This window comes from Mustela lutreola, chromosome 16 (genome assembly GCF_030435805.1).
Source record: "Mustela lutreola isolate mMusLut2 chromosome 16, mMusLut2.pri, whole genome shotgun sequence".
NCBI classification, from domain to species: domain Eukaryota; kingdom Metazoa; phylum Chordata; class Mammalia; order Carnivora; family Mustelidae; genus Mustela; species Mustela lutreola.
In genome coordinates, this window is record NC_081305.1 from 50367542 (window position 1) to 50394332 (window position 26791).

Sequence of the window (26791 nt, forward strand, 5' to 3'; positions counted from 1 at the left end):
CCTGCCTCTCTGCCTCCTTGTGCACTCGCTCGTGCTCTCTCTCTGATAAATAAATTTTTAAAAATATTTAAAAAAAAGAAAATACTCAGTTGGAGCGTGAAGGTAAATTGGAAAAATACAGAGGGATGTCTGTAGTTGACATTAATTCAAACTCCCCTGGCAATCTGTGCATCCTGAATGGAGATAGAATTTGGAAGTTCAGGATGTTGGCCCCATGCCCAGCATGCCAGCCACTGGGACAGCTTGAGGTGTCATATAATGTTAGCTCTCCCTGTCTGCCTCAGAACATATCTTACGAGACCAGGTTCAGGGTACCAGCTACTGGGTATGACCAAAAGATATCAGATTTGGGGGCACATCAAACTGGTTTCAAAGCCTAGAGCTGCCTCTTGTTAGCCCTGTGTCCTTGGGAATATCATCTCACTTCTTTGAGACTCACTTTGATTTTCTGTAAGACTGCAGTGATTATGGTTCCTGCTTCATAAGAATGTTTGGAAGATTGATGGTCAGAGATTATTATTATTATACTCTGCTTTTCACAGGAGGCAAAAAGTTCAGCCATGAGGGCAGGATCTGGGGCCAGGCAGCCCAGGATTTGATCATAGCTCTGTCTCATTAACTATGCTGTGACTTAGGGGAAGCCACCCTCATGTCTCTGTGTTGTCATTTATAGAATGAGGATAATGCTAGGACCTACTTCATAGGGTTTTGGTAAGAAACTAAACTGTTTCTCTGTGTGATGTGTGGTGTAAAGTGCCTGACATATAGTTAGCAGTCATGCAAGAATGGGAGCTGTTACTATCATTATTACCACCACCACCACCACCACCATCATCATCATCATCATCATCATCATTACCCTAGTCACTATGTGCCAAGACACAGCCTGAAAAACTGCCTGTGTTCAGGAATGGTAGCTGCTTTTGTAGATTACTGTGAATACTGATGATAGCTGATACAGATTAAGACACTGGAACTAAGAGTTGAAAGTGATCAGCCTGGGGCCACAGGGCAAGAGTTGGTGGAAGTGGGACATGCAGCCAAACCTGTCTGAAGCCAACAAATGGGCTTTTGCCACAATCCCACTTGCCCACATTTAGCATCAAGAAGAGAAGGACCTTAGGAATCCCCTCCTCTGCCCCAGAGAGAAGACCAGGTCTCACAGTACTTTGGCCAGGAGTTTACAAGGATCACCTTTTGGCCCTTCCCTCCTTCCTCACCTTTGCCACCTGAACCAGAAAAATTGCTCCTCTCTTTTAACAGAACCTGCGGTAGGCTCCCAGGAACTTTTCCTGGTGGGATTGGGGGCAGAGGAGGAAGGAACTGTAAATGGTCTTGGTTGCATGGGGCATGGTGAGATGGCTCAGCAGAAGGAGGAAGGAGTTGAGACTCATGAAAGGGAACGCCAGAGACAGAGCTCAGCTGTCCTGGGAAGCAGGCAGACTGGCCGCAGGTCAGTCTCAGTGCAGTTGTTCTCCTGGGGCTCCCTCTGCTGGCATGGCCCTCACTCCCTCTTCCATCCTTCCCTCTCTCTCTGTCGCCATCTTTCCAGAGCCTCCTCTCTCCATAAATTTCTTTCCCTCTTTGTGTGGGTCTCTGCCTCTCTATCTCTGTTCCTGTCCCTCTCCTCTCTGGGTCTTTCTCCTCTCCCTCTGAACCTAGATGGGAGTGTTTCAAAGTCCTTTTGGGTATTGGAAATCCTTTCTGATGGCAAAACCTGACTCTGGGTCACCCCGTCCCTCAGTCCCTCAGCCTCCCCCATTCACATCCTTGAGCTGCTGGAGAAATCCCCATAGCCTGTGCATTGGTCACTGCACCCTATGACCCCTACTATCCTGGCCTCCATTTCCTCATCTGTTCAGTGAACATAATAATAGCACATACTTTGAGGGTGATGTGAGGACTACGTGAGATCATATTTGAGAAGTACTTAGAACAAGGCTTGGCACACAGCAAGGGCTCCATAGATGTTGTCCGCCAGTTCTGGGGCTCAGATCTAAGCCCGCTTTCCCTTCCTATCTAGCACAGCTGAAAAAACACCTTGCCTGCTCACCCCAGCTCCCTTGGTACCGGGATCCAGGCCTGAGGGGGAAGCCTCCCCAGCACTTGCCCATCCCTACCTTACCCCCTCGTAAGATGACCTAGGCTGCAGTTACCCCTCCACCTTCCACCTGCTCTTTCAAGAAGCAGCACCCCTGCCCTGGGTTAACTCCCCTCCATGTGCTCTGGACCTGGAACAATCAGTACCAGCCACTACTGGCAATTTCCTTCTAAGTCAATTAAGTAAAATTTAAATTTCAGTTCTTCTGTTCTGCTAGCCACATTTCAAGTGCTCAGCCACCGCATGGGGCTACCACAGTATACAGTGCAGATAATAAGACATTCTCATCTTTCCAGAAAGTCCCACTGGGCAGATCCCTGTCTTCCTTATTCCAGGGGGTCCCCTCCATCACAGAATATGCCCCTCCTGTATCTTCCATCCTCCTTCTCTGTCAGGGTCGGCCTGCCTGAATTCAAATCCCACCTGCACACCTTAAGAGCTGCAGCAGCTAAGTTATCTAACCATGCCTAAAAATTAATTAAAAAAAAAAAACTTTGGGTGCCTGGGTGGCTCACTGGCTAGGCCTTTGCCTTCGGATTGGGTCGTGATCCCAGGGTTCTGAGATGGAGCCCTGCATAGGGCTTTCTGCTCAGCAGGGAGCCTGCTTCTCTCTCTCTCTGCCTGCCTCTCTGCCTGCTTATGATCTCTGTCTGTCAAATAAATAAATAAAATCTTTTGAAAAAAAGAAAAGCCTTTATGTAGGGGCACCTCACTGGCTCAGTCGGTAGAGCATATGACTCTTGATCTTGGGGTTGTGAGTTTGAGTCCCATGTTGGGTGTAGAGATCACCTAAAAAAAATAAAGTAAAACAAAATCTGTCTGCAGTAACAATCAATGATTCCCAAAAGAAACGGCTAAGTGGAAAAGAAAAAAGCAGTAGCTCCAGATCATCCAGTAGGAGTTCATTTGTGCATTTAAAATGTTTTCTTGGAGCACCATCTCCATCAGCAGGTCTCAGAAAGGGGCAATATTCCCTGACCAGGGGCATTTGGAAATACTGTTGGTCGACCATGCTGGGGGTGGGGGGAAGCTGAGCTACTGGCCTCCAGTGGGTGGAGGCCAGGGATGTGGCTGAACATTCCAAATACACATGACAACCCATCCATGAATGACCTGGCCCCAAATGGCAATAGCAAACAGGTGGAAAATGCTGGTCTGTGTGTTTGCAAGGACCCAGCCTATTTGGGAGATGTACACCCCAAATTGATTTCATGAGATACATGAGATGGAGATTGGATTGGAGGAGGTCATCAAAACCTTACTAGTCAAGGTTTATTTCTCTCTTTCTCTCTCTTTACAAACTGGGTATACTCATGTATTATCTGTGTAACTAAAAATTACATTAAAAATAAAAAACAGCCACAACAAAAAGATACCAAATGTATCCAAACCAACCAAAGAAACAGAACTCTTTCTCTGACCCTTACCTCTGCCTCCAGATACCCTATCTCTCCTTCCTTCCTATCACTGCCAGACCCCCCGGGGTCCTCACCTCCTCTCCCCTGCCTCCCCCACCCACCCCAGTCTGGCTTCCAGTGCCAGTCCCCTGCAGCTCACCCAGACCACAGCTGTCTCTGGGTTGTTACTAAATCCAGTGAAACTTGTTATCATAGTTGACCTGCTTTTGAAACTGCAGGGAGGGACTATGCTATCTCCCTGACCTCCTGGAGCCTGTCTCTCTGGCCCTCTTCCTCTGGCTGCCGCCCAGGACCTGTCCAAATTCCTTTCCTTCTTGCTATCCCTTCAATGTCACCGTTCTCAGATGCTTTGTCCCAGGCCTCTTCTCTTCCTGCATTTCCATCCAGGAATCACCTACACAATCAGTGAGGTGTGTTACAAGTGAAAATGTAGCATCCCTTGTTCACCCATCATTAACAATTTCAAGATGGTCACAGTCAATCATTAAACCAAATGCAGAGCCTTTTGGAGCACGGGGTCCCAAGGGACTGGGCGGGTCAGTTGCCCACAAGGCCGGCCAGGCTTCCAACTCTCCTGGGTTTAATCCCCAGCCTGTCTCATTGGCCTGCTCCCCCTGACCCCATGTTGTGCACTTTGGTTTTGGCCCCACAAATGCCCAAGACCTACTCTCTGAGGATTGTGGGGTAGACAGAATGCACCTCTAAAGATGTCCGTGAATGCCTGAAACATATGACTATGTTGATCACATAGCAAAGGGACTTTGCAGATAGGATTAAAATATCTTGCAGACCTTAAAATAGATTCTCCTGGTGTGGTGGTGAATCTTACTTGGCCCAGCTACAGGGCCTGTTTATTGACTTAAACACCAACCCAGTTGTTGCTGGTGGAAGCATTTCGTAGATGTGGTTGATACCACAATCACTTGATTCTAACTAAAGGAGATTACCCTTGAGAGCATGGGTGGGCCTCATCCAATCAGTTGAATAAAACAAAGGTTTTTCGGGGGAAGAAGAAATTCTCCTTCAAGACTGCAGCATCTGCTCCTGCCTGATAGAGTTTCCACACTGCCCTATGGATTTGTGGCTAGCCAGCCCCTACAAGCACAGAATCCAATTATGTATGTAATATAATATATATATATATATATATATATATGTATATATATATATGAGCAGGGATATGTATTACTTGGTAATCGATAAAAATTAGTATTTTATATATCTTTTTTTTTTTTTTTTTTAACTATATAGGTATCCTAATTATATATTTTAATAATACGTATATCTTAATATATGTATGTATATACACATAGAGTAAGTTCTGGTTCCCTGGAGAACCCTGATTGGTACACCTGTGTTACCCAGGTGGGCCCAATCAAATCACATGTGCCCTTAAAGGCAAAGAACTCTCTCTGGCTAGAGGCAGGAGGGAAATGGAAGAAAATGGAATGGGAAATCAGAAGGATTTGACTCACCGCCAGCAGGGGCGAGTAGCACAGAAAGCACGAGATGGATGCAGGCAGCTTCCACTCACCAGCCCCCAGCTGGGCTAGCAGAAGCAAGGCACCACAGGCATATGGCCACAAGGAACTGAATTCACCCAATGCCCCCAATGAGCTTGGAAGAGGGTTGTTCCAAGTAAAGGGCAGAGCCCTGCTGACTTGACTTGACTTTAGCCCTGGCAGACCTAATGTCCCACCCAGACTCTGACCTGCAGAAACTGTGGCATTAAAAATGTGAGTGGTTGTCAACCACACAGGTTGTGGAGATTCCTTACACCAGCAATGGGAAACCAATCCTCTCATCCTTGGCTCCTCTCTCTCCGGGAAATCCTGTCCGTCCTGGCTCTCAAGTCCAGGTAAGCCGACCTGAATCCCTTTTGGTTGCACCTTCCTCTCCATCCCTGTGGCCCCTGCTCCAACTTAGGCCCCTCCCCAGGATCCCTACACCCAGTCTCACAGCCTCCCAGCCAGGGCCAGGAAGAAAGTAGGAGGGTGATGCAAAAAAATAATAATAATATTAAAATAAAATTAAAGCAACATCAATGAGTCAGTAACAAAGATTGACAATATGACACAACAAATGAATAAATGCAACAAAAAGAATCACTAACCCATCCATGATGAACAAAACATCAAAAATCTAAATGAAGATGCGATTAGTGTGACAGATTTTTCCTTTATGTCCCCAGCAATCCCATAAAGTTTATAACAACCCTGATCCTGTCTTTATCTGAAGTTTCTTTTTAAGATTAAAAAGATTAAGATTAAAATAAATAAATTGTTAAGATTTATTAAAAGTTATTGAAATAAAATTAAGATTAAAATAAATTATTAAGATTAAAATAAACAAATTTATCTATTTATTTTATTTGAGAGAGAGCACAGAGGGAGGGGTGGGGAAGCAGACTCCCCACTGAGCAGGGAGTCCCACGTGGGGCTCCATCCCTGGACTCCATGATCATGACCTGAGCTGAAGGCAGACGCTTAACCAACTGAGCCACCCAGGTGCCCTGTTTATTTGAAGTTTTTGATTTTTTTTTCATTATGGATTTTTCCTGCATCCATCCTTAAAATAGTGCATTAAAAATCTTATTTCCTCTAAACAAAATGTAGTCTATGCATGTCATGGAATATTATTGGGTCATGAAAACCATGAAACACCAACCGTGCTATGATGTGGGTGAACCTGGAGAACATCACACTCAGTGACAGACGCCAAACACGGAAGGCCACATATCTAGGATTCCATGTATACGAAACATTCAGAACAAGCAAACCCACAGAGCTGGAAGGCAGAGTGGGGGCTGTCAGGAGCAGGGGGAGGGGAAAGAGGGATGAACTGGTTATGAGTAAGGGGCTTCCTCTGGGTGGGGGAGGGGGGATGAAAGTGTTTTAGAGCTAGATAGAGGTGTGGTTGCACAACACTGGAGATGTACCAAACCCTGCTTTTAAATAGTTGCTTTTATGTTATGTGACTTTAACCTCCGTAAAAATAGTTAATAAAAATCTGTATTTAAATATATTATTTATCTCTGTTACTGAGTTTTCTGCAATTCCCCTCCTCTCCCAACACACACCCTTTAAATTTTGCTCTGGGTTTGAACTGCAGCCTCACTCCAATCAGTCCATCCCACTCGTGAATCCCAGAATGAACTTTCTAGTACTGGGATCTGACCGTGTTATCCTGTTCCTTATCCTGCCTGGTTCAGCATGCCGCAGTCTCCAGTGGCTTTTGAGCTGACGTCTCCAGGCAAAAAGAACTCCACCTTAGAGACCTCAGAAACGTTAGTGCCCTCTGCTCCGCCCTGCCTCCCAACCTGCTCCCAGCTTTCTTCCTTCCGCCCTCTAACTTGCCACTTCTTGGAGATTGTGTTCAAGCTGCACTCCTTGTGATCTGTCAAACTGACTCTCTTCTGCAGCCCCACAGCCCTAGCCCCAGCTCCCCCCTGAGTCTCCGCCCTGGGCCTTTATCTCCACACCACTCCTCCCAGCCAGCCCCATCCCAGAGAACTCTGCTCTCTTCCCAAGGAAAGCGCTCCCTCACTCTGGCCTGGGACCCATCTTCCCAACACTCAGATCTGAGACTCTCTTGTCACCAAAAGGCACAGGTGCTCGGAGTCCTGTAATGACCTTTCTACCAGCCGCTTTGGGCAGGGACATTCATCCAGGAAACCCTCCAAAGCAGGGTTAGAGCTGCCTCTTGTCCCCCCGCCCCCAACACTACCTCCATCCTCTTGAGGGCTCAGGGACCTTGTCTATTTCGTTATCTCTCTTAAACTCTCTCTGTCTCTCTTTCTCTCTCCCTCTCTTCCTCCTCCCTCTACACTCTCTCCTCCAACCGCTGCAATCTGGAAGAAATTACTCTTCTAAACAACCAGACTTCCCCAGCTTCAGGAAATTCCAAGCTGGGCAGGGGGAGGGGCCAGGCTGGGGGCGGCCCTGGCCATCCCCCACCCCTCTGCGTGTCCTCTCTGCACACCCAGTCGGGCCTCTCACCGCCTCCACACTCTACACTCTGCCCGGAGGCCTCAGCTTTTCCACCACTACTTTGGAGTCCTTTAAATCCTAGAGGCAAACTTGGGGTGGGGGGGCGGAATCAGGAAGGCTGGGAGGGGCCTGTGACTTAACCCTCTCTGCCCCAGACGGACTGAGCTGGCCTAGACGGTGACTCCGCAGCCCGTTTGGGTTCCTACTATGGCCCCCGAGAGGGGCTGACACCTCGGTCTCCGGTGCAGGTAAAGAAGGGACCCGGTGCCAGGGGCTGCCAGGGGTAGGGCTCGAACTCCTGGGTCTGAGGCCTGGACCCCAGGGCCTGAAGGAGGGGGGCTTGGGACTCCTGGGTCTGAGGAGTAAGAAAGGTAGGAGGCAGGACTCCTGGGACCTGAGAGAGGAGGGGTCCTGAGGAGGCACTGTGGACCCGAACGCCTGGGTCCTGGACACCTGCCCCATCCCCCCACTCCGGGGTCCGCATGACACTTCCTTTGCCAGGTGAGAACCGTCGGGAGGAAGAAGGAAGAAGGCGCGGGCCTGGACCTCGAAAAGGAGAGGGGGGTCCCCCAGCTTGAGCCTGAGAGCGCGCCTGCCCCTCTCAGCGAGGACCAAGAGGTAAGGGGTCGCGGGGAGCCGGGCCTCAGGGTCCCGCGTCAGGTCCGGAGGGACGAGGGACAGAGACGGGCAAAGGGGGCGCGGGCGCTCAAGTCAGGGCGGCAGCCACGTGGCCCGAGCAAGCGCGGCGAGCCCACGGGGCGGGGGTCTCCCATTCCCGGGCCTGGCTCCGCCCGCCTCGCTGCCTACCCCCGACCCGAGAACCGGTCTGGCCGGGCGTGGAGCAGGCGGTTATTTCCGTCTTGGCGGGGCTGGGGCCAGAGAGGACAGAGGTGAACCAGCTGTGCCCTCCACTCCCGCAGCTGGAGCGGCGGGCCTGCTGAGGGGGAGGTTGGAAGGGGCGGCAGGAGGGCGGCTGGAGGGCGGCTGCGCCGAGCCTGGAGTCGCGGGGCCCCGGGCCCCTTGGGGTCCCAACCTAGCTCCTGCGCTCTCTGCCTCTTTCGCGTTTGTGGCGAACAACAGCCCTCTCTGTAGGAGCCCTGGCTGGCTGACGGCATTTTTTCCTAGCATGACCTCATTGCTTCAAGCGTACAACTCTGCTTGAGGGAGGTTGGAGCCTTTTATTTAAGAGGACCCTGAGGCTGGAGGCTCCGAAAACTGGAGTGACTTGCCCGAGGCCCTCAGAGCTAGCAAGAAGAGGTCTTACTCCGAAAGGATTTCTAACTCATTATTCTCTGTCTGGGATGGAAAAAGAGGAAAAGAAAGGCAAACAAACAGTCAGGAGTGTAAAAAATGCCTTTAAAGCATATGGAAACATTGTTTCCATGGGGATGCACACACACCCATCTTATCCGTGGGGGGCTCTGAGCAATCTGATATCATCTTCAGACTCTCATCAGGTTTAGTGTCTCTGCCTGGTTTCCAAATCCATCCCCTAACATTTGTTGTTGTGTGACCCTGGGCAACTTACTCCACCTCTACACCTTGGCCACCACCTTTGTAGAGCTCATGGAGCTGTTCTGAGGATTGAGTGAGTTTGTTGGAGTAACACACTTAGGTTCCCGCTTAGGAAACATAACTTCAGCACGGTGAATATACTTCACAAAACCCCTAGCAGAGAGGCATTCTGACTTCTGTTTTTCAGTGGACTAAACTGAGGTTTAAGGTTGAGGAAGTGAGTTCAGGTTCCCACAGAAAGGAAATGACAGGTGTGTTTGGCCAGGAACTGGAAAATGGTAGTGGTGTTGGCTGATAGGGCAACAGAGCGTTGGGATGAGGGACCAAGTTGGGCATGGGCAGGCAGAAGAGCCAATGGCAGAGAGCTGTCTGGGGAGGGGTCGTTCAAGGGGCAGCGGGGCGGGGGGGGGGGGTGTGTGTGGAAGTGGTAAGTCTGGGCTCTGGTGTCCCACAGAGCTGGCCTTGTGACCTTGGGCAAGTCACATACCCTCTCTGAGTGTGTCCTTCTCTGGGACATGGGAGAATGATCCCAGATAGCTACTGAGCATTTTATTGAACTTTAGACTGTGTCCTGAGCACTGCCAAGACTTTGCTGGCAACATCCCACCAATCTTGCAAGGAGACTACGAAGTTTTATAGGAACATCCTATATTCCTATGTTCCATTTTTGAGAAAAGGAAATGAGGTAAAAAATGTTAAGTAGCTTGCCCAAATCTAGACACACACACACAGCCAGATGGAAACCCAGGCATTTGTCTGAGTTGTGTGCTCTTTTCCCCACACAATTCACTGCAGAGTAAGGACAGCCACTGCTAGCATGGGGAGAGGTTTGTTGTTGTTGTCGCTTTTTGGGTTTTTTTTAAACTGTGGATTGAAATTTATTAATGAGCAGAGGTAAGCATTTTAAAAAAATAAAATAGATTAGAATTGAAAATATCTGAGTGCCTAGCATGTTGTAAGTCTTGTTTCATAAAATGTTTGTTTTCCTTGGGGGTGGTGTGGGGAGGAGAGGTGATGGCATGCCCCGTTGCAATTAAAATATATTTATTCATCTAGGCAGAGGTCAGAGAAGTTTGAGAAACACTACAGAGGTGGTAAATCAAGACTGGTTTTCCCAGAGAAATAAGTGTGTGTGTGTGTGTGTGTCTTTACAGGGCGGTCTTCAGAACACATCCAGCTATCATTATTTTAAATCCTCTTAGCTTTCATTTTTCTCTGCATTATCACTGATACTTCCTGGGGTGATAGTTACTAAAAGAATAATGGTGGCTGCTTTGACTGATTCATAGGATTTTATCAAACCTTGGTCTTGTTCTTTAGTTATATGAGGACAACTCTTCCCCCCAGCACTAGAATTACTAATTAGCTGGCACTATTACAAATATAATTTTCTTTAATTGAGATGTTTCTATGTGCCCCGCAAGGAAGGTGGTGTTATTTTTTCCCATTTACAGAGAGGAAACAGACATAGAGAAATCGCATAATTTATCCCAATCATACAGCTGGCAAACCAAGGGTAGGGCTTTGATTCAAACCAAGTTATTATTATTATTAAGATAACAGTGATTGTTAAAACAAAGTACAGGGTCACCAAAGGTCTTCCCAGAAGTTCCATAAAAACAACCAAGTTCCAGGATATAGGCAAAGGTTGGCAATTTACCGTATTTACCGTAGAATCCAGGGCAGCAATGAGGCAATAGCAAACCGAGTTCATATGGTACTAGCTGCCAGTTTCAAATTTATGCCATTCTTGCTATTTTTAGGGAAACTTGTGAAAATGTAAGACATTATATTATCTCTTTCAAAATCAAATAACTCGAATTATAAAATCTGTGCAAGTATAGATCCCCGGGCCCACCCTGAACCTGAATTTGAGGTTTTAGGCAGACCTGCATTGTGCCCTAGGCAAAGCTTTCGTGCATCAGTATTTATTTATATTTTATAACTGTGCTGGTGTAAAGACAGATTGACTGACATCTGCCATTTTAAAATAAAGCATGGTAACATTTTCTGGGGCCTCTAGAAGTGGGGGTGGGGGCTAGGCACGGTGCCTGGGGCACTTGGTAGACAAAGTCAGCCCTGTCTTCAGGGAAAGGCCCGGGAAATCTCGGCCTCAGAGAAGCTGCAGTTCCTCTGCCAAGCTTAGGAAACGTTCAGATTTGGAGAGGCATGTTGCCTGTGGCCCAGCCGGTGGGAAGACGGGAATATGGAATATTCCTTTAGTGGAATGAGCCTGGCGCAGTGGTCACGGGCAGACCTGACCTGTCATTTGGGAGAGCATCCTCTGAACCGTGCCTAGGCCCAGGGTGGGGACGCGGGCTGCCGGGCGGGGGCATGGGGCTCCCGCCGGTGGAGGCAGCGCTGACCCGCTCCTACCTCCTACCCCGACCCCTCAGATGCCGGTGCTGAAGCAGCTGGGCCCCGCGCAGCCCAAGAAGCGGCCTGAGCGCGGCGCCCTGTCCATCTCCGCGCCTCTCGGCGACTTCCGGCACACGCTGCACGTGGGGCGCGGCGGCGACGCCTTCGGGGACACTTCGTTCCTGAACCGTCACGGCGGTGGGCCGCCCCCTGAGCCCCGGGCGCCCCCCGCGGGGGTCCCGCGCTCCGCGCCGCCGCCCGCCATGCCGCAGCCCCCGCCGCCTGCGCTTCGTGCACCCGCGCCCGCTGACCCGCTGCTGTCCTTCCACCTGGATTTGGGCCCCTCCATGCTGGACGCGGTGCTGGGCGTCATGGACGCGGAGCGCCCGGGGGCCGCTGCCGCCAAGCCCGATTTGGACCCCAGCACCGGGGCACAGCACCCCAGGGCCCACTGCCGCCCCAACGCAGACCTCGAGCTGGACGACGTCATCGGCCTGTAGGCACCCGCGTTGCCGATGCGTTTACGGTCCGGCATCCTACTTCTTTATACATAAACGGCTAAAAAGTCTCTGCGCGAGTTCGGTCTCTTCACTTTGCACGTGGGAGGGGAAGGCCGGAGTGGTGAGGCAAGGGGGGAGTCGGTGATGGGTCCCGGCCCCTTTAAAGGCCAGGTGTATCACCTGTGGCTCGGTTCCCCACAGAGACTTAACCCAGGTCAAGATCGGATGTCGGGCCTGGAGTGGTGGGATGTGGCCCCTTTAACTCAGGGGAGCGTGAGTACACGGTGCCCCTTTCAGGGGCGGTGTCCCAACGTGGCCGCTCTGACAGCCGCATTCATTCATCAACCTTGATGGGGCCTGGCCTGCCAGACCAGCTCAAGGCGCAGCCTGACTCGCTCCAGGGGTCCCTCTGTCTCATCCCCCAGGGGCCACCTAACTTGCTCCAGGGGACCAGGCCTGACTCGCTCCCGGTGGCCGGCCTGACTCGTTGCCGGGGGGGGGGGGGGGGGGGGCCGCCCTGACTTGCTCCCGGGGGCCGAGTGCAGTGGCTCGGTGAGCTTGATGCCGGGCCCGCCTCTCCAGTGAACCCCTCAGGAGACCCGCCCTTTTTCCCGTGAGTGGCAGCTGAGTAAAGTGGCTGGAAGAGTCAGGGTTCCGGTGGAGCAGAGACCTACCCCTTCGGAAAGATGCGTCGGCCCGAGGGGTACATTGGTGTCCCAAGTCTGGGCTACCTAGTTTGAGCCTGCTGGGTACAGTTGTCCCGTAAAGGGAATGACCCACAAGGGGTGGAAGGCGGGGCAGCACGTGCAAATCTTTAGGCGAGGGGAGGAATCCAGGCCCCAGAGGGCCCCCGAGGGGGTGTGGGGAGGCTCCCATTCACAGCCCTAGGCGAGGGCGGAGCCAGCCTGGTGAGGAACCTGGAGGCGGCGGGACCGTACCCGCAGAGCGTCGCCGAGGGCGGGCTGAGGGCGTGGTCGCACTGTAAACTTAGGGGACAGAGGCCGCGGAGGGAGGCAGGTCCGCCTCCTCGAAGGCACTGGGGGAGGAGGTCACTCTGCGGACCGTGCCCAGCCTGGAAATCCTTTGGACGCGGGGAGGACCACACGCGAGCATCGTGGGGCCGCGCAGGCAGCCGTCAGGCTCCCCGAGGACACCGCCCGCGCAGGGCCGTCCGCCAGGCCCGGGATCCGAGGCCCCGCGAGAGCGCGTGCGCGGTTCCCAGGGCAGCGGGGAAGGGGCACGGCCGTTGACCTCCCGGCGGGACTCCCCCTGCACCCCACTGCCATGGCGGCGGTCCCCGCAGCCGAGCCCGCACCGCCGCCGGCCTGCCGCTTCTTCCTGGAGGGCCGCTGCCGCTTCGGCGCCCGCTGCCGCCAGCCCCACCCAGGGGCGCCCGCGCCGCCTAGCCGCGGAGCGGGGAGCGAGGCCGGGAACGAGGCCGGGGCCAAGAAGCCGCCGCTGCGCACGGCCGCGGCCGTCATCCAGCGCATCCGCTGGGACCCGCGCCTCGACCCGGCCGACTTCGCGGTGGGCTACGCCGACCGCTTCCTGGGCGTGCGCGAGGAGCCCTTCGCCGCCTTCTGCTGGGACGAGCCGCTGGCGGCGCTGGGGCCCGGCGTCCTGGCCGTGCCGGAGCACCGGGTGCGCTACTTCCGCTTCCGCGGCCGCGTTGTGTGGGACCGCGCGTCGCGCACCGACCTCGTCTTCGGCTCGGGCTCGGCGGCGGGCCGCGGTCCCACCATCCTGGACGCGCTCGGCGCCGAGGACGCGCGTTGCGGGTGCGTGCACGACGGCCCTGAGGATGCCCGCGAAGGCGGCGAGGACGCGCACGGCGGCACTGAGGACGCCCAGGACGGCGGGAGCGCGCACGAAGGGGCAGCTGCCACTCCCGCTGACACCAGAACTGAACGCCAAGCACCCGACTGCGCTGGGCTGGAGGCCAGGGAGCAGCGCAGGGCCAAAGGCCAGGCTGCCCTGCGGACAGAGCTGGAAAGGGCGCTGAAGCCGGCCACCGCGGAGCCGCGGGGTGCAGAAGCACAGACAGCTTCAGGACGGTTCCCTGCAGGTTTTTCTGAGACGGAAGCCGAGTGGGATCCTGGCGCTTGGCCCTCGGAAGGTGGAGCGGCCGCTGGAGCCCGGGCCCCGGAGCATCGCCAGCCCCGCCCCACGCATTTTGTGGCTCTCATGGTAACTGATCCTGGGCTGCAGGCTGGGGTGGCCAAAGCCCAGGAAGAGCTGGTTAGAGTTGCACCCTCATGCACTGCGTTCCTGGTGCCCGCGGGGGCCCTCCACCTGACACTGGCCCTCCTGAGGCTCACAGGCCCTGGGGAGGTAGCCGCCGCAGTGGGCGCACTCAGACGTGTGCTCTCAGCCCCAGGACTTCAGGCACCCCCGCAGCTGACTTTCAGGAGCCTGCTTCTCCTGGGGCAGCATGTGCTCTGTGCCCCACCTTCCCCCTCCCTGCAAGCTATGGCCCAAGTGCTGAGTCAGAGGCTGGAAGCTGAAGGGCTCAGAGTAGTAGGGCCCCAAGGGGGGCTGCACCCCCACCTCACACTAGCCAAGGTGCCCCACGGTTCTCAAGTCGGCCTTCCCAAGACTGGGTTCAGCCCAATGCAGGAGCTGGGAAGCCAGGCCCTAGGGAAACTCTGGCTGTGCCGCATAGGCAGGGCAGGGGACACCTACCAGCCCCTGGCTGAGCTGCCGCTGGGGTGATGGTCCCCTTAGACGTCTCCAGGAGACCACTCTCAACCAAGAGAACCTGGAAAGATCCCGTCCAAGCAGGAAAGGACAAAGTGCTCTCTCTCTCTCTCTCTCTTTAATTTTGGTTTCTCTCAAGCTTCCAAATGGTGCTCAGTGATCCAAGGAAAGAATGAAGGAAGGAGAAGGGAGGGGAGAGGGAAGGGAGGGGAGGCAGAGGAGGAACATCTGGAAAAAAAGCAGCCTGACAGTCCAGCTGTTTGCAAACTCATCGCACATCCTCCAGTTACATGGCAGAAGAGGGGGGAGGACCAAAAAGAAAAAGGGGAGGAAGAAAAATAACTTAAATAAACACACACAAAAAGAAAAGAGAAGGAAACATGACGTGAGCTGGTGATCCATGGAGGCAGGGAGGGAGGGAGGGTAACCGCTTTACCTGTGCTGAACCAAAGAAGGGTGGGGGGCAGGAGGAGGAGGGAGGGAAGGAAAACAAACCAGAAGAAACACTGGGGTGGAGGGAGGAGGGGGCCACGGAGACGACACAAGTGCAGCCAAGGCGGCCCAGCCGGGGTCCCGCGGCGGCCTCTGGGGTCCTCAGTGCGCAGTGTCGGCGTGGCTGCGGTGGTGGCCTGGCGACAGCATTGCTGGCATGGGGGGCTGAGGGCGAGGCACAGTCTCTACACGGCTCCCCGAGCCCCGGACACTGAGGCCCCGGAGGGCTGTGCAACAAGAGTCTGTGGTGAGGTGGGCAGGCGGCGGGCGGCGGGCTGAGGTGCTGGTGCCCCCGCCGCGGGCGGGCACAGGCGGCGTGGCCAGTCTTCTTCCGGCCCCCCCGGCATGGGATGGGCCGGGCTGCCAGGTCGGTACCGGAGTACAAGCTCGAGAGAGAGAGAGAGAAAACACTGAGACAGCATTAGTGGGGGTGCCGGGCGGACCGAACAGCCTACAGACCATGCCCCCAACCCTCCGCTGTCCCACCCCTTCCTCCCCCAACCCCCTCCCTCGGAGGCAAAAAATAAAAATGTAGAAAAAATCTCTGTACAGACTCCCCGGTGGGCAAACGGGGACGGGATGGTGGCTCTTCCTGGAGCCCACTCCCCACGAATTAATTTACAACCCAAGTCCATGGCTCAAAAACAAAATCAGCAAAGGCGGCGCTGGGGGGCCAACAGCCCTGCCCCCGCCCCGCCCCCATCCGCGCTGGTGCTCAGAAGGCTGACAGCTGCGCCAGGCTGAGGCGGCAGTCGATGCTGGCGTTGTCCGGGCCCGTGTATGCCAGGCCCAGAGGCTCTAGGAAGGCCCGGCAGGCGGCCTCGCCCTCGAAGGCCAGCTCGGCCTGCAGGAAGGAGACTGGCAGCGCAGGGCGGAAGCTACGGAGACAAGAGGAGAATGTGATGAGGCGGGCGGTGGGCAGGGGAGGGCCCCACAAGCAGGGAGTGGGCGCCCCCCCTTCAGGCACCCAAAGGGTTTCCTCAGCACATTACCTGCTGACCTCTCACCCCTCCCCACCCAACCTCCCCACCTCCAGGGGCTTGGGGGGGCCCGGGGTGGGGCTGGTGGCCCCAGCCCCGGCTGTGCCCCCCTTCACCCTCACTTACCTGTACATGGGGACCAAGGAGAGGGGATAGGAGGGAAGGGCCCAGCTGGCTCCTCCACTGCTCAAGGGCCTGAGCAGTCCCTCAGAAGAGGGCCCACCGTGGCCCAAGGGCAGGGGGGCAGGAAGAGGGGGTGACCCGAGGGGATGGGCATGGGTTGGCAGGTCTGATAGCTAGCTACTCTGGGGTATCCGCCCTGGCTATCTGCCCTGCCTGGGTCACAGTGCCTTGGGAATGCCAGGCACAGGGTCAGCCAACACGTATGTAATTGGCTGGTGACGTCACATGCAGGTGCCAACAAGATGGCGCATACCAGAAAATAGCTGTGAACTTGCTGAATTCTCTCCCCAAAACTGTATCACCCTACCCTTTAGAAACAGGCGCTGAGCAAACTCTATGTAGCTCCAAAGGCAGAGCCACCCTGCCAGCATCACACAGGAAAGACACAGTAAAAAAGACCTGAACCAGTCCTGCCTCAAGTCCGTGCCACATCATGGCTCTGGGATTTACGGGGGGAGGGGGAGGGGGACACACACAAGAGAGCCTATTTCTCCCCACAACTGAGCTGGCATTCTTGCCACACTGCAGGGACCTGGTCTGGGGCTCTGGGAGGAAGGGGATGAGAGCAGGTGGCCAGTCTAGGCTAAGGCCCCTCCTATAAGGAACCTTCACAGCTATGGTCCCAACCAAGACGCAGCACATGTAAACTAGCCAGAACAGTGACCCGCGCACACGACACCCCTGGCAGCTGCTGTTCCACCGCAGAAGGCAGACCCACAGGGCCTTGAGACACACCACCTCCCTGTCATTCCTGGGTAGGTAACCAGGTCCTGTGTATGCTGCTGTCTTCATGTTTCTGTCTCACGTCCTTGTCTACTTCTACGGCCCCTGCCCTAGCTCAGGCTCTGCCTTAAATCTTCAGACCAAAACCAGACCCTGGAGTGTGTGCATCTCCTAACTTCAGGGTACTGTCCCTCTCCAATTCCACACCATGCCTGTGGCTCCTGAGCTAACTGATGTGGCCCCTTGTACCTCGGCAAGGCCCTTGGTGAGATGGAGAGTGGGACCAGGTGGTTCTCTGTTGTGGGGTGTCCTGGGCCCTATGGGAGGCTAAGCAGCGTCCCTGGCCTCCACCCACTAGGCACCAGTAGCAACACCTAGCTGTGTCACCTGAGCGAATCTCACTGCCCTGAGAACCACAGGATCCCCACCATGCGCGCACACACACACAAGCACGCGCTTGATACAGGACACCTAACGTACCGAGAACTTGCTCTTCTGACCTACAAACAGTCCATGATCTGACATGCCCCCGCATCACCCGTCTCCCTACACGTTTTCTGCACCCTTGAAGGAGCTCAAGTCTGAACGGGGTGTTGGGGTCCCATTAGATCAGAAGCTACCAAGAGAACAGCTATCTTCTCTAGTTTGTCTCTACCGAGTGGGAGCTCAGCATCAGCAAAAGCCTTGAAAAGTGAACAAAGACCTCAAAGCGAGGAAACCCAAGAGCCCAGAGCAAGAAAAGAAACCAAGGTCCAGGGTGATGTGAGCAAGAGAGAGACAGACTCAGGTGGAGAGGGAACCCTGGAGCCACGAGACAGAATGGGGAAAAAAGAAGATGCAGAGGCGGGCCCAGGAGACAGAGAGCCAACTGTGGGAAGAGAAGCAGGAGGAGCTGGGGAGCAGGGTACGCATAGAAAGAAGAGACAGAGAGAAGGGACCAGTGTCCAGGGCACAGGAGCTGGAGGCCTGACAGCCCAGAAGTGTGCAAAACGAGAGGGGGAGGAGGAAGGCGGCGGCAGGGCTGGCAGAGCAGAGGGGGCAGGGGAGAACCCAGCTTCACATACGTTTTGATCATTGCCTTGAGGGCAGCTTTGCGCTCCCGGTCTGCAAACTTGTCCACCAGGTACCCAGACATGCAGGGCGCGTGACAGTAGAGCCGGAAGAAGCGGTGGTAGTTGCCCAGAGCCCAGGCCGCCCTCAGTGCCAAGGCATGAGCCACACAAGGGTCTGCCTTCAGTTCCCGAGTCAGATACGCCAGCTCCGTGGTGATGTCTGCGGCCCAACACAAACGAGGATCAGCAGCGCCCAACCCCGGGGGCTTGGGGCCACCCCATCCTACAGGCAGCGCCTCTCACCTCCTGAATTCTTGGTGAAGATGTAGTAGAGGATGCGGTAGGCAGTGAACTCGCCCACGTTGCCTGGCAGGTTCTCTGCGTACAGCGACTTGAGCTGCGTCTGGCACTGGTTAAACTCCTCATGGTCGCCCTAGAGCCCAGGGCCCAGAGGGAGAGAAAGACCATGAGGCCAGGACGGGGAGCCTGGGAAGAACCCAGAGGGCCTCAGCACTCCACCCACCTTCTCCAAGGCGATGCGGGCATGCGTCTCGTACACCTCCACCGTGAACTCTGTCCGCACCCCTTGCACCTGAAACGGCAGGAGAGCAGTGAAGGCCACCGCGGGCGGGACTCTCCCACCACAGGTTCCCCCGGCGCTCCCCTCACCGTCAGGTCCTGCCGAATAGACTTCATCTGCTCGCAGGCAAAGGCGTAGTCTTGCTTCTCTTTCCAGTGGGACTTGACCATGCACAGAGACTTTTTCAAAACCTGGGAAGGGAACACATTACGGCTGAGTAAGATTCCAGCCAGGTGAGCAAAGCCATCACTAACACCCGGTACGCTTCCACCCATGCGGTGTTCTGAAATGGCGGTTGTGACCTCACACCTGTGTAATAACTCACTAGCAACTTTAAAAAGAACCCAACACGTTTTGGCAAGGGTAACTACTCCCGACCCCGGCTGCCTCAGTGCGTCCCCTGGCATGGAACGAACCATGCCACTACTGCAGCCTCAGCAGGACTCAGGAGCCTGATCACCCCTCAGGAACACTGGCCTGGGAAAGTCGCTTTCTTAGGAGACAGAGGCTCAAAGCCCAGCAAGTCTCCTGATGAGGCCACAGGACCCAGACTTCTTAGTCTCCGAAACACAAGTTCAGTCTTTGGGAAGTCCCCTCTCGGAGAGCTCCCAGGCCCCAATGTCCCCGCCCAGCTGCAGGCCCCTGCCGCCACCCACAGCCTCAGTATGGGAGCCCCGGCCTGGCACCCTGCAGGGAGGCCCTGCCCATCCCAGGCGCTTACTGCCACAGGGCGCACAGTGGATGGGTCGGGGGCACAGGTGAGACGCAGGTAGTGCTTGGTGATGTCAGGGCAGGTGCCCACGATCTGAAGCTCCTGCCAGTCCGGGTCAGCACCACTGCTCTCCAGGCTGCCCATCTGCAGCACCAGGGGCTCGAGGCGCAGGCGGCGCGAATGTCCATGCTGGAAGCGGGCCGCCCGCTTCTGCTTCTTCAGCTCACGCTCAGGGTCCTCGCACTCTAGCGCGGCCATCTTTTTGCGGCTGCGCTTGGTGGGAGCAAGATCATGCCTAGAAAGGGAGGTCAGGAGTGAACAAGGCAGATGTCATAGCCTGCTCCTCCTACTATAACCCAAGAATCCCAGTCTTAGCCTTAAGCCCCTACCCAGGGTCTCACCTCTTCCCACGCTGTGCCCTGCCTCGGCCCCGATCCATGTGGGCCCCCCGACCTCCTCGGCCCTTAGGGGGTGGGTTCCTGCGACCCACAGGGTGACATTCATTCCCTGAGTAAGAACTGTCAGAATCCGAGTGGGAGTCACTGCACAGAAGAAGCAGGGAGGTAAGGACTGAAGTGGCTCCTCCCCCGATGCCCACCATCCACGCCCCACCCCCACACCTCCAGCCCTCGCACCTGCGGCGGAAGTGGCGGGTAGGGGACCGGGAGGAGGAACGGGAGCGGGAGTCCGTGCTGGAGGAAGAGCTGTTGTCCTTCATGAAGACATTGCGGTTGCCAAACTTGGCGAAGCTGCTGCCCCGGGCTCGGCCAGCACCCCCAGCCCCTGGTGTCCCTCGCTGGGACTGGGCACCCCCGCCCCTGGTCGCTGAGCCTGCCCCCCTGGGAGGATGAAGGCTGCTAGGGGCCTCCCACCGCTTCTTCTTGGGGCTCTCAGCCCCAGGCTCCCGAGTCAGCCTGAGGATAAGCAGGGCAGGGCATCACCAACCCAGCGCCCCCCGCATCCCAATACTTGCCAGCCGACCCCCCGGAGCACACCACCTCGGGCAGGAGAGGGGCTTCCCCGGGAGACTCAGCTAACACACTGCAAACGTGAGGGGCGACCCCAACATTTCCTGTCTAGAGAGTGCTCTCCGCAGCTGAGCGCCGCGCACTCGCTAGCCCTCTGGGCCCTCACCCCGCCCCAAGACAGCACCCTCAGGCAGCACCTGCCTCCCTGCTCTACCCGCCTGGCTTTCCACCTCCGGGATCCAACTTTCTCGCTCATTCTTGGGGCCAGAAGTACCTAAGTCTGCAGGTCTCTGCTTCAGCACCCAGAATCGCTCTCCTCCCCATCCCCAGCCTGGACTAACCCTGGCAGGGGCTCCCGGCTCCAGTCAATGGTGTAGGCCGAACCGTCCTGTAGCCGGGCCTGCAGCAGCTCCTTGAGCAGCTTCTCAGTCCGGTCCTTGTCCTCCTCCGACTCGCAGGCTGTGAAGCAGCGCTCCACGTACTCCTTCATGTCCTGCGGCCAATCGTCCGGCTTCCCAGACAGGCTCCCCCTAAGGAGGGCAGCAAAGACAGTCATTGCTACCGCCCGCATAGCAGACACACACCAGACATAACTGAAACATTTGCTACTTCCCCTCATTTTGTGCTCACAGCAAACCTGGGGGAGGGACCCCTCCCCATTCTGGAGTAGCAGCCTGAGTAGCAGCCTGAGGTTCGGGGCGCAGACTGACCGCAGAGGCGAGGGAGCTGGGACAAGGGCAAGAGGGGGGCTGTCACCTGTGGTTCTGGGCTTTCTCAGGGTTGGGTTGGGGGCCGAAGCTACTGTGCTGGCCCTCCGAGGTGGAGCCGAAGCTCTGGCTGGTGACAGCAAAGGGCCGCTTCTGAATGTTGAACTTGAGACCACCAGTCCCAGGGGCTGCTGTGAGAGCCAAGAGCTGGGGTTAGACCTTCCCATGTCCTATCTCAGGCTGCCCCACCCCCAGAAACAGGAGACACCAAGCTCCAGAGAAGGGCTCCAGCGCAGGTACCCAAAGCCTGGGGAGACCACAACACCCAGAAGCGCCCCATGCTCTGCCCAAGGCCCAACCCCCATGCCCTCTCTCCTTCCACCAACTTACGCTTCATCCGGTTCCACAGCTGTTGGCCCTTCTTGGGCTTGGCAGGCTCGGAGTAGGCATGTGGCCCATAGGCTTGGCCCGAGGCAGGCCCTGCCTGGCTGTGCTGTGTGGCTGGGACTGTTCCAGGCTGGGGGCCGCTGTTCAGAGTATGAGCCCCATGCTGGGGGTTGGAGGGTTGAGGGGGCTGGGCTGCCGGCAGCTGCTGAGGGGGGGCCTGGTAGGACATGCTTTCTTCCATGCCAGGGACTGGGGGCTGGTAGAAGAAGTGGGTGCTGAGGGCAGGAGGAGAGCTCCCCGTGCTGGCTCTTACACTGTCCCCATCGTCACAGTATCACTTAGCTCCCAAGCCTGTGCCATGACCCTCCCACATCAAACTGCCCTGGGCACTCAGAGCGACTCCCTGAGAAATAAGAGCATCAGTGCCCACTCCTCACAGCTCAGACTCCGAGCTGCTCTCCTCCGGCCCCCAGCTGTGAGGGGTGGCAGCGGGCATTTAAACCCTGCCATATACCTCCTGGTGAACGCTGCCCCGACACTACGTCCACCCAGGAAGACTGTCTGAGCACATCACATGTGCCATTCAAACCCACACATGATCCACACACATTCTCAGGGGCCTTGTGAAGTGACTCTCCTTCCCACCTGACAGGACTGGCTGAGATAAGCGGAGATCATAGGACTCATAACAACAGTGCCACAGGGGAGCTGGGACCCCAGCCCAGGTCTACCAGCTCCCCTGCACCAGCTCCACACTCCTCCACACTGCACACTAAGTACGAGGCCAGACTGTGTGTGTGATTGTGCACGTGTATATGCACACGCTGGAGGGAAACTCAGAAAACAGGCCGCCATGCTGCAGACCACTCCCACTGTCACCCCAACACCAAGCCCCTGGCTTCGCCCAAGTCCTAAACCCATCCTGGTTTCAAACACTGTGCTTTGCCCTCCTCATGATCAGATCAGGAGGTGCTTGGCAGGAGAGAAGGCAGGGTGCGGGCAGCTTAAAAAATGCCAGCATCCCCGAGCATGCCCCCTCACAGAAACAACATTCCCATTCTTGAACATGGCACAAAGCTAGGTGGGGCGTTACCTGGTTCAGAGCCCCCTGGTGCTGGGGTGCCGATGGCTGCTGGGGCGTGGCAGAGCCATACGAGCTGGCCATGCCATACTGGGAGGGAGAACCGTAGCTCTGGTACATGCTCTGCCAAGGACACAGAAACCAGGGTCAGCAGAGGCCCAATTCCCACCCCTTCTCCTGCCTGCTGAGGAGTGTTAAAAACAACTAAAGAACAAGAAACCTCTATCGATTCATCCTTTACTTTACAAACATTCACCAAACACCAGAACGCAACCAAAAATGAAATATGAAAATCCACGCTCCAACGAAGTCTACTCAAGACACGTGCACAGCTGAGACAGATGCACGGCGTATCCAGCAATCAGCCCCGTGAAAGCAAACTGGGGTGTGGCAGGGGGCTGTGGGACACAGCCTTAACCAGTCAAGCCAGTAAGAGAAAGGGCTCCCTGAGGAAAGAGCTGGGAAGCCCTCTGCAAAGTGAGGACACAGAAGGACAGGGGACTACAGGACGAGAGCTAGAGCAGAACACAGGCGGACATCGCAGGTGACATACTGAGCATAGGCAGAGTGGTGGCCGGAAGTGGGGAACATAGGACTTGGACCTGGGAAAGGCTCTCGGCTTGATCATGAGGGTAACGTGTGAGTGGACAGTGTTTCAGAAGCTGTCACTGCTATCTGCAAGCCCTCCCCTGGCCCCTAGAACCTAGTGCCTCCAGCCTTCCCGGCCCCCATCTGTCCCTGCTGGGCAGGGCACTCACCATGGGGAATTACTAGTAACTGTACAGATGCCCCCCACCCCCCGCCCCAGCACTCACCATGGGGGTAGTAGTAGCTGTACAGGTAGGCCCCTCTGTCCCCCATCCACCACCACCCCTCGGGCCCGGGACTCACCATGAGGTAGCAGTAGCTGTACCGGTAGGCCCCCCTATCCCCTGTCCACCACCGCGTCCCCGCCCCCCGGGCCCGGCACTCACCATGGGGTAGTAGTAGCTATACGGGTAGGCGTAGTTGTATTGCTGGTACCACTGATAGTACTGCTGCTGCTGCAGGGCCGAGGCCTCCGCCTGCGACACATACTGTGGACAGAGTGCGCGCCATCAGCACTGGTGGCAGGAGCCTACACCGCCCCCCTACAGCCCCCAATGTGGTTAATTCCTGAGGACACAACTGGGTCTGCCTCTCTCCAAAGAGCCACAGCCTCTACCCATGAACTCGGGGCACCTTGGGGACCCAGGGCACGTCCCCCTCCTCAGGCTGGATTCCCACATGGTGCCCTGGGCTCTTTGAGGAAACAGCCCTTGCTCTCCCATCTGAGGCTCTGCAAACGTCTTCGGGGCACCCTGATCTTGTGATCCCAGAGAAGACCAAGCGTTTCCCTCCCCAGCAACCCTTCTCACTTGTGCACTGGCCACAGGCCCATTGCTGCTGGCCTTGGAGGAGCTGCCGGCGGCTCCTGCTTTGCTGATGCTGGCCAGAGCCTGGCGGGCCTTCTCCCACTCTGGGTTCTCATGCATGGGGGCCTCCATGCCGTTCTCTCTGCCTGCCCCAGCCACCATGCTGTACTGAGAAGACCTGAAAAGAAGGGACATCATGTCAGTCCTCTCTCTCCCTGTACACACAGTGGGCAAAACACAGACAGGCACACACCAGGGCTTGAAATGTAAACTCCCTCACACTACCTACTGGAGGCTGAATTTTTAAATCTAGAACGTATGAATCTGTTAAAATGCTGACGACCACCTTCTGTCTCACGCCTTCCTGTGAGGGAAAAATCCAAGAGAGAGAGACCTAAGGCACTTTCCCAGGTGCCTGGTACAGAGCAGTGGCTAAGTACCAAATGAAATGATCACCAGCATCCAAAGAAATTAATGTAGCACCTGGTGCCTCCTAGGTCTAAATGGTTTATGAGTCAATTCTGACACCTCCCCAGCCAGCAAGCTATCATCACACTGTTTTGGGAAAAACAAGGTATTAACAAACAGAGCAGGCAGAGTATTAAGTGTTGGAGGCTGCACCTTCATCACAGCTCATGGAATGAATCATCCCAATTTTGAGAACTCAGCACTGAACTGTGAAAACACGATGCTCAGAGAGATGGAGACCTGACTGTCCACACTACAACCAAACGCTTCCCTTTACCCTGGTGGCCAGAGGAGGAGCTCATCCGCACTGTGCCCACAAGGACTGCTCCAGCCCCCACGCCATGGGACTCCCATCCCAGAGAACAACACTGGGTCTGGCTTCCTCTTGCCCTCCCCTCGGTCTCTGTCCCTCTAGCCACACTAACCAATCTGTGCTACGTTGATCACCCACGTTGGCCGCCATCTGGACCTTGGGGCATAAGGGACGGGCCTCAGGAGCCAGACTGCTTTCTCACTGTCTATAAGAAAAAGAAGGAGTTAGGTAGACTTAAGGAGGAGCAAGAAAAAGTCACGAAGTGGGGGATGCCTGGGTGGCTCAGTGCATTGAGCCTCTGCCTTCAGCTCAAGTCCTCTGCCTTCAGCTCAAGTCGTAATCTCGGGGTCCTGGGATCGAGTCCCGCATCGGGTTCTCTGTTCAGCGGGGAGCATGCTTCCCACCCCCTCACCCCGCCTCTGTGCTTACTTGTGATCTCTCTCTGTCAAATAAATAAAATCTTAAAGAAAAAAAAAGTCACGAAGTGGGGAGAGCTGGAAACAGGCTCACAAGAAGCCAGGCAGACACGGAGCCTGTGAAATAGGACTCGCTGAAGAGGACTCTGCGTGAGGGAAAGACCTTCGCCTCCCTGCAGTGCTCTGAGTGGAACAAGAAGGATTTGAAAACAGGGAAGGCTGAAAGCATTTCCCAAAGGGAAAGCGAAGGACCTGAAACCCTTAAGAGCAAAGGGAAGGCCCCAGGGAAACCCTGCCACAGAGGAAAGGTGCAGAGGGCGGGATGGGGTGGAGGAACCTCAGGGCAGGGCTTAAAAAGCCTTGGGGTGGGGTAGGGGAGACAGCTCCTAAGAGAGAGCTTAAGAGTGGGCTGAGTAGCAAAGTCTGTGACGAAGGAATCCGGAGAAAGATCCAGAGGAAAACAAATCCGAGAGGAAGGGGGGGCGAAGTTACTCCGGGAAGCAAGGAGAAGCGGAGGTGCCACGGGAAGCCCTGCAGGGGAGAAACGCGCTCCCGGAAAGCTCTCGGGAGACTGCTACCAGAAACCTCCCCCACGGGCTGGGGGTCCCGAGATGCCCAACCGCCCTCCAGAAACTCAGAGCGGGGCAGAGAGGGCTGCGAGAAAGCGAGGGGTGCCTTAGGGGCCTAAACCTGGGAGGCCGAGAGGCATGGGTGGGCTGCGAGGCCGGAGACCCTGACGGCCCTACAGCAAGTGCGGAAACGGAGCCTGGAAGACGCCCCGGACGAGCAAGCTCGGGAAGGGGCGGGAGGGGACTAGTGGGGACAGCGCGTAGGGAGAGCGAGCGGGCGGGCGGGTCTCACAAGCACCGGACGCGAGGGGCACCTGGCCGTCCCGAGGGCCCCGACAGGCCAAAGGCGCCAGGTGGAGGCAGAGCCCGTCCAGATGCCGGCCACCCGCTCCAGAGTCACCGCCCGGCCGCGCCGCGCGTGCGCACCACGGCTCCAGCGGCGCTGGACGGGACGGGGGCGGGAGGGCAGGGGGGACGCCGCGCCCGGCCCGCGTGTCGCCGGGGCAACGCCATCCTCCCCCTGGAACCGCCCGGTCAATGGGGATGAGAGAAGGGGCGCTCGCGGCCCAGGAATTCCGAGGGCGGGGGGCGGGGAGCCTGGCCGATGGCGCAAGCGCGAGGGCGCGCAGGCGCAGTGGCCGCCCGCGCCCGCCACACCCTGTCGTCGCTCGCGCGCGGCGTCCGTTGGTGCGACGGCCCGCCAGGCCTCGGGACCCGCTGGGCGTCGGGCCGGAAGGAGACGCCGTGCCCGCCCGCTCGCCCGCCCGCCCGCCCGCAGCTCCCCCCACCCACCTTAGCCGTTCGCCCCCTGGACTCGTCACCGGCAGCCCAAGGCGACAGCGACACGGTCACGGAACTGCTCGAGACCCGGCTGGTTCTTGTCTTCCTTGGGCTTCGACGTTCTGACCGCGGCGTCCTGACGTCACGCGGAGGCCTCGCCCCACCCCCCCTCGGCCCTGCGCCACCAATGGGCGCCGCGGGCTTCACTTGAGCCCGCCCTCCGCTTACGCAAGGGCGCGTGGGCGTTGAAAGCTAGCCGGAAGCCAGGGGTGGGGACGGTGGCCCCGAGGGGACATGCGCGGCGGCCTAGTCGGCCGGCACTGTGCCCGCGCAAGCATTCCTAGTTTGGCTCCGTGAGCGGTAGCCATTGTTGTTCCCAAATACAAGCTAGCGTGAGGTGGGTTCTAA

General features: G+C 56.4%; 3 protein-coding genes across 6 annotated transcripts; 2 read left to right on the forward strand and 1 right to left on the reverse strand.

Annotated features, from left to right (window-relative positions):
• Positions 1-7464: 7464 nt before the first annotated feature.
• Positions 7465-11949, forward strand: CDC42EP5 (CDC42 effector protein 5). The gene is made up of 3 exons (XM_059153687.1): positions 7465-7756; positions 8010-8126; positions 11420-11949. Exon 3 carries the CDS (start codon positions 11420-11422, stop codon positions 11879-11881), a length of 462 nt encoding a protein of 153 aa, XP_059009670.1. The 5' UTR covers positions 7465-7756; positions 8010-8126; the 3' UTR covers positions 11882-11949.
• An 822-nt stretch (positions 11950-12771) lies between these two features.
• LENG9 (leukocyte receptor cluster member 9) lies at positions 12772-14957 on the forward strand. The gene has a single exon (XM_059153635.1). It carries the CDS (start codon positions 13166-13168, stop codon positions 14591-14593), a length of 1428 nt encoding a protein of 475 aa, XP_059009618.1. The 5' UTR covers positions 12772-13165; the 3' UTR covers positions 14594-14957.
• On the reverse strand, positions 14680-26550 carry LENG8 (leukocyte receptor cluster member 8). 4 transcript variants are annotated; one of them, XM_059153605.1, is made up of 16 exons: positions 26396-26550; positions 24731-24823; positions 23841-24015; positions 23418-23519; positions 22456-22566; positions 21366-21618; positions 21025-21166; positions 20610-20798; positions 19936-20214; positions 19702-19842; positions 19310-19595; positions 18678-18779; positions 18532-18600; positions 18312-18441; positions 18021-18228; positions 14680-15948 (listed from the first exon to the last, which is right to left on the reverse strand). In XM_059153605.1, exons 2-16 carry the CDS (start codon positions 24766-24768, stop codon positions 15786-15788), a joined length of 2388 nt encoding a protein of 795 aa, XP_059009588.1. In that variant the 5' UTR covers positions 24769-24823; positions 26396-26550; the 3' UTR covers positions 14680-15785. The 4 variants fall into 4 exon arrangements, with proteins under 4 accessions (XP_059009588.1, XP_059009585.1, XP_059009586.1 ...); XM_059153602.1 differs by having other exon boundaries at positions 15805-18228; XM_059153603.1 differs by lacking the exon at positions 26396-26550 and adding an exon at positions 25918-26060 and having other exon boundaries at positions 15805-18228.
• Positions 26551-26791: the final 241 nt, after the last annotated feature.

Coding starts and splice junctions, on each gene's coding strand:
- CDC42EP5 (XM_059153687.1), top strand. CDS start 11,420: ATGCCGGTGCTGAAGCAGCTGGGCCCCGCGCAGCCCAAGAAGCGGCCT.
- LENG9 (XM_059153635.1), top strand. CDS start 13,166: ATGGCGGCGGTCCCCGCAGCCGAGCCCGCACCGCCGCCGGCCTGCCGC.
- LENG8 (XM_059153602.1), bottom strand. CDS start 24,768: ATGGCGGCCAACGTGGGTGATCAACGTAGCACAGATTG. Junction 18,601..18,677: donor CTATTCGGCAGGACCTGACG/GTGAGGGGAGCG, acceptor CTGCCGTTTCAG/GTGCAAGGGGTGCGGACAGA. Junction 18,229..18,311: donor CTTCACCAAGAATTCAGGAG/GTGAGAGGCGCT, acceptor GTTGGGCCGCAG/ACATCACCACGGAGCTGGCG.